This window comes from Nicotiana sylvestris, chromosome 6, assembly GCF_000393655.2.
Source record: "Nicotiana sylvestris chromosome 6, ASM39365v2, whole genome shotgun sequence".
NCBI lineage: Eukaryota > Viridiplantae > Streptophyta > Magnoliopsida > Solanales > Solanaceae > Nicotiana > Nicotiana sylvestris.
In genome coordinates, this window is record NC_091062.1 from 172746661 (window position 1) to 172752793 (window position 6133).

The following is a 6133-nucleotide window of genomic DNA, read 5'->3' on the forward strand; positions in this document are numbered from 1 at the left end:
GATCATTGTCGAACCATTATAACATCTGCCCCAGTTTCACTTTGGGAGAAATTGGATTTTTGTTTTGGTGTGACTGAACCCCAGAGAGAGGCTGCCTACGTATCCTTTTAGAATCAAGTCGAACGTAGTTCAGGAAAACATTTTGTTTTGTTGTTTTTTTACAAACATTTTCAAGTTCCAAAGAAGGTAATGAAAGAAAAGTAACCGGATCAAGGGGTTAGCAAAGGATTGGAGTGTTTGGGGTAGTGAGAATGAAAGCCTTCGTCATCCCAATCGGATAATGTTGTTATTGCAGAAAGACTAGACATAATACCTTTTGACTGCGTCTGCATTTATAGCTGTTTCGGGGTCATTTCCTTCAATGTCTCCTAGGTATAACACCCCTCTTGGCAATATTTTTCTGATAATGTATGGGCCCTTCCAGTTAGGAGCGAACTTTCCTTTTGTGTGGGGGAGAATACGCCTCAAAACGAGTTGCGCCAATTCAAAGTTTCTAGGCCGGACTTTCTTGTTGTAGGCACGGGCCATTCTTTGTTGATACAATTGCCCGTGGTAGACTACGACCATTCGCTTTTCATCAATCAGGTTTAACTGTTCCAGACGGGTTTTGACCTACTCACTGTCCTCAATTTCAGCTTCAACAATGATTCGAAGAGAATGGATTTCAACTTCTGCGGGTATTACGGCTTCAGTGCCATAAACCAAAAGATACGGGGTTGCTCCGACTAATGTGCGAACAGTTATACAATATCCCAACAATGCAGACAACAACTTTTCATGCCATTGCCTGGAACTTTGGATCATCTTTCTCAGAATCTTCTTGATGTTCTTGTTTGCTGCTTCAACGACACCATTATCTTTGGGCCGATAAGGGGTAAAGTTCCGATGCGTTATCTTGAATTGTTCGCATATCTCCCTCATCAAATGACTATTCAAGTTTGCAGCATTATCCGTAATGATAGTTGCAGGAATACCGAAACGGCAGATGAGATTGGAGTGCATGAAGTCTACCATAGCTTTCTTGGTGACAAATTTGAGAGTAATTGCTTCAACCCACTTTGTGAAGTAGTCGATAGCGACCAATATGAATCTATGCCCATTTGAAGCTTTGGCTTGATCGGCACAATGACATCCATACCCCAGGCAATAAATGTCCAAGGTGCTGACATGGGATGCAGTTCTGTAGGTGGTGCATGAATTAGGTCACCGTGCACCTGACACTGATGACATTTTTGGACGAAACTGAAATAATATTTTTCCATAGTCATCCAATAATAGCCCGCTCAGAGGATTTTCTTTACCAAAGCGTACCCATTCATGTGAGGTCCACACACTCCTGCATGCACTTCACACATGATTCTTCCGGTCTCTTCGACGTCAACGCATCTTAACAAATTGAGATCCGGAGTCCTTTTGTACAAGACCTCACCGCTCAAGAAGAAATCGCTTGCGAGCCGTCTAATGGTTCTCTTTTGGTCTCCATTGGCTTGCTCGGGATATTGTTTCATTTTCAGAAATCTCTTGATATCATGATACCATGGCTGAACATTTGGATCCACCTCGATCGTGTTGCAGTAACCATGCCTTTCCCGGATTTGGATTTCCAACGGGTCAATGTGGAGATTGCCTGGATAAGGCAACATCGAGGCCAAAGTAGCGAGTGCATCGGCCAACTCATTGTGAAAATGAGGAATGTACCTAAACTCGACTGACTTGAACCGTTTACTAAGATCTTCCACATGTTGCCGGTATGGAATAAGCTTGACATCCCGTGTTTCCCATTCTCCTTGAGCTTGTTGGATAATCAAGTCTAAATCTCCCATGATTAACAGTTCTTCAACATCTTGGTCGATTGCCATATTTATACTCATAATGCAGGCTTCATACTCAGCAGTGTTGTTCGTGCAGAAAAATCGAAGCCAGGCTGTAGCTGGATAGTGCTGACCGGTGGGTGAGATCAAAATTGCTCCAATTCCAATGCCCTTTGCGTTCACAGCTCCATCGAAGAATATTTTCCAAGCATTGGTGTCTTCTGATCTTACCTCAACTGAATTCACCTCCTCATCCGGAAAGTAAGTACTCAGAGGTTGATATTCATTATCAATAGGGTTTTCGGCTAGGTGATCTACTAAAGCTTGGGCTTTCATTGACGTGCGGGTGACATAGACTATGTCAAATTCAGTGAGCAGGATCTGCCATTTTGCTAACCTCCCTGTGGCATCGGCTTCTTGAATATGTACTTTAAAGGATCCAACCTGGTGATGAGGTAAGTGGTATAGGCCAAAAGGTAATGCCTAAGCTTCACCCAAGTTAGGGCGCAACAAGTCCTTTCCAATAGGGTATATTTGGCTTCATAACTTGTGAACTTTTTGCTCAAATAGTAAATTGCCTGCTCTCTTCTCCCGGTCACATCATGTTGCTCGAGGACACATCCGAAAGAATTCTCCAAGACTGTCAAATACAGAAACAAAGGCCTCCCGGGTTCAGGTGGGACCAAGACTGGCAGATTCGACAGATATTCTTTGATTTTGTCAAAGGCTTCTTGACACTCATCCGTCCATTTAATTGCTGTATCTTTCTTTAACAGCTTGAAGATGGGTTCACATGTAGAATTCAACTGCACTATGAATCGGCTAATGTAGTTCAACCTTCCCAGCATGCTCATAACTTCTTTCTTAGTTCTTGGAGGAGGTAAATCCCAAATAGACTTTATCTTTGTTGGGTCTAGCTCAATGCCCCTCAGACTGACTATAAATCCCAATAGATTTCTAGACGGAACCCCAAATGCACATTTAGCCAGATTTAGCTTCAAATCATACTTATGCAGCCGCTCAAAGAACTTTCGCAAGTCCTGAACATGGTCATCCTGTATTCTGGATTTAATGATTACATCGTCCACATACACCTCAATTTCTTGGTGTATCATGTCATGAAAGATGACAGTCATGTCCCTCATATAAGTTGCCCCAGCGTTCTTCAAACCAAAAGGCATGACCCTGTAACATTAGGTGCCCCAGGGTATGGTGAAAGCTGTCTTTTCCGCATCCTCTTCATCCATCAACACCTGATGATATCCTGTATAACAATCCACGAAAGATTGTATCTTATGTTTGGCACAGTTATCAACAAGGTTGTGGATGTTTGGCAAAGGAAAATATTCCTTGGGACTTGCTTTGTTCAGGTCCCTGTAGTCAACACACACTCGGGTCTTCCCGTCTTTCCTTGGTACGGGAACTACATTGGCCAACCATGTGGTGTATCGGACCACTCGGATCACTCCCGCCTTCAACTGTTTTGTGACCTCTTCTTTGATCTTGTCACTGATATCAGTTTTAAACTTCCTCTGTTTTTGCTGGACAGGGGGACAATCGGGGTAAGTCGGCAGCTTATGGACCACCAAATCGACACTTAATCCTGGCATGCCATCGTAAGACCAAGGCAAACACATTTTTAAATTCGAACAAAACTTGGATCAATGCATCCCTGGATAACATGTTTGAATATGAGCATGAAGTCCACAAGCATGTCATGTTATTTAAAGCTGCATTATTAGAACTGAAAGAAGAAATAAGAAAAAGTAACAAAAAGCAGAAAGAATAAAGAGAGATGAACGATGAAATATTGGTTTCATTTCATTGAATATTGAAGATAACAGGGTTTACATTTGAATTTAAAGACAGTAAACTAAAAAATACATTCGAGATACACCCTGAAATAACTCGTGATGCAGAAAAGGTGGCAAGACTGGACTACCGGGATTCCCGCCTGATTGAGAACGAAGTAGCCTTCCAGTTTTGCAACTTGGCATCAGACCCCATATACAGTACCTCAGCGGTGCTCGAGCCTTCTCCCGGCTGAACCATGTGGGTTTCATACAACATCTGCCTCATAGCCCTACAAATTTCTTAAATTTCCTTGGTCGTGAATGTCTCATCTTCTTCTTCTTCATTGTACTTGGGCCTGACGAAGGTTTCGAACAGATGCGGGATCGGCTGAGGCAAGACCTAACCGTTGTTATTTTGCTCATTTGCCCATGTTTCATCAGCTGGAGTGGCTTGGAAACCGACACCAAAGAACTTCTCGCTAGCAGCTAGAGTGATAGGTTCTGTGATTCCTTGCAATGACGTTCCGAGCCTTCGTATTTCCCAACCTCCCTTCGCAATTCCCAGTTCGCATTTTCCAACCTCCCTTCGCAATTCCCAGTTCGCATTTTCCAACCTCCCTTCGCATTTTCCAAACCAGCAGAGGTCGGGGTTCGCAATTACGAACCCCTGTTCGCAATTCCCATATCTGCAACCTGCAACTTTTACACTTGGACGATTTTAAACCCATTTTTCACATCTTTTCAAAGTGAGATTTCAGATATTTTATCTACCTTCACAAAGTATGGGTAAGGTTTGCGTACATATTTGTTACGACCCGAATTTTTCACCCTCGGGAGTCATGATGGAGCCTACTAATATGAGCTAGGCAAGCCAATCCCTTAACTACTTACTTCATTATCCAATTATTTCTTTTTAACAAATATAAGGCGATAGCATATAAACAGCGGAACTTGAAATTAAAGCGGAAGACATCAATAAAATATCTGAAATCTATGTCAAAGGCTGATGAGTAAAGTATGTATTTTGCCATAAAAAATGAACAACAACAATATACCTAGTACAGTCCCACAAGTGTCGGGTGGGGGGAGGAGGAGGAGAGGAATGGGGAGGGCTGAAGAGTGTAATATTGTGAGGTCATCACTTGTTTAAAATGAAATTCTGCATTCCGAGGCCTTAAAACCTTCTTTTAGCATCACCTCGATTTGCATGCGCATCATGAGCGCGTAGCCGGAAAGCCTATATGTGAAAATCTGTGGAAAATGATAAAATTTGGCTTTAAAATGAATTAAGTTGACTTCGGTCAATATTTTAGGTAAACGGACCCAGACCCGTGATTTGACGGTTCTGGAGGGTCCGTAGGAAAATATGTGACTTGGGCGTATACCCGGAATCGAATTCCGAGGTCCCAAGCCCGAGAAATGAATTTTTAAAGAAAATTATTTTCTGAAATTGTTCATAAGGTTTGGAAATGAATTTTTATTAGAACGTGTTGGTATCGGGCCCGTATTTTGGTTCCGGCACTCGATACAGGTCTTATATATGATTTAAGATAATTCTGTGATGTTTGGTAAGAAAGGGAATCCGTTTGACGTGAATCGGATAGTTATTGAGAAAATTGTAAATTTGAAGTCTTGAGAAAGTTTCATGATTTTGATGCTAAATTCATAGTTGTTGATGTTATTTTAGGGATTTGATTGCACGTGCGAGTCCGTATGATGTTTTTAGGGTAGTGTGCATGTTTGGTTTGGATCCCCGAGGGCTCGGGTGAGTTTTGGATAGGCCACGGGGTGAGCGAATTGGTGGTGGAATCAAGGGGTAAAACTATAGTTGAATCGTAAATTGTGTTCGTGGCATCGAGGTAAGTTTTGGTCTAACCTTAGCTTGAGGGATTAGGAGTTGTGTCTATTTGCTACGTGTTAATTATGGAGTACGACGTATAGGCATGGTGACATGTATCTATACGTCGGTGTCAAGCATGCCTGTGAGTCTTGTGTTATAAATTGTTATGACTCCGTTGTGGTTTATTGTGCCTCATCCAATGTTATAAGTACAATTTCAAAATTTAAAAAGTGTAAAAATATGTTAAATGTAAAAAGTAGATTAGCAAAGCATCAATAATAACATTGAAAAGTAGTAGAAACGTACAGTTTAGATATTATTTTCTAATTGTTTAAAAATAAAAATCACAAACCATGCCTGATCATTTCCTTGGCAACCATAATTGACGTATTTGAGAGAAAGGGTTGAGGATAAGAGCTTCCTTCTTCACATTGGTCTGCGACCACAACCTCGAAAGCTTGATAGACTATATGTTCACTTCCTTCCCTAGCTTCGAGACATGGGACTGACGGGTCCCGGTAAATCGACTGCTCGTCCTTTCCATGGACTATAATCTCCTGATCTTCATATTCAAATTTCACTATCTGGTGGAGAGTGGAAGGTACAACCCCTGCTGTGTATATATTTGTATATATTTGTTAGTGGTTGGATTTTGATTCCTTTATAATTCTCTTAATATTCTGTTTTTT

At 41.6% G+C, this 6133-nt stretch overlaps 1 protein-coding gene across 1 annotated transcript; it reads right to left on the reverse strand.

Moving 5' to 3' along the window:
- Window positions 1-612: 612 nt before the first annotated feature.
- On the reverse strand, window positions 613-2147 carry LOC138871695 (uncharacterized). Its single transcript, XM_070149591.1, has 2 exons — window positions 1312-2147; window positions 613-1180 (listed from the first exon to the last, which is right to left on the reverse strand). Exons 1-2 carry the CDS (start codon window positions 2145-2147, stop codon window positions 613-615), a joined length of 1404 nt encoding a protein of 467 aa, XP_070005692.1.
- Window positions 2148-6133: the final 3986 nt, after the last annotated feature.

Coding starts and splice junctions, on each gene's coding strand:
- LOC138871695 (XM_070149591.1), bottom strand. CDS start 2,147: ATGAAAGCCCAAGCTTTAGTAGATCACCTAGCCGAAAACCCTATTGAT. Junction 1,181..1,311: donor TGTGGACCTCACATGAATGG/GTACGCTTTGGT, acceptor CACCACCTACAG/AACTGCATCCCATGTCAGCA.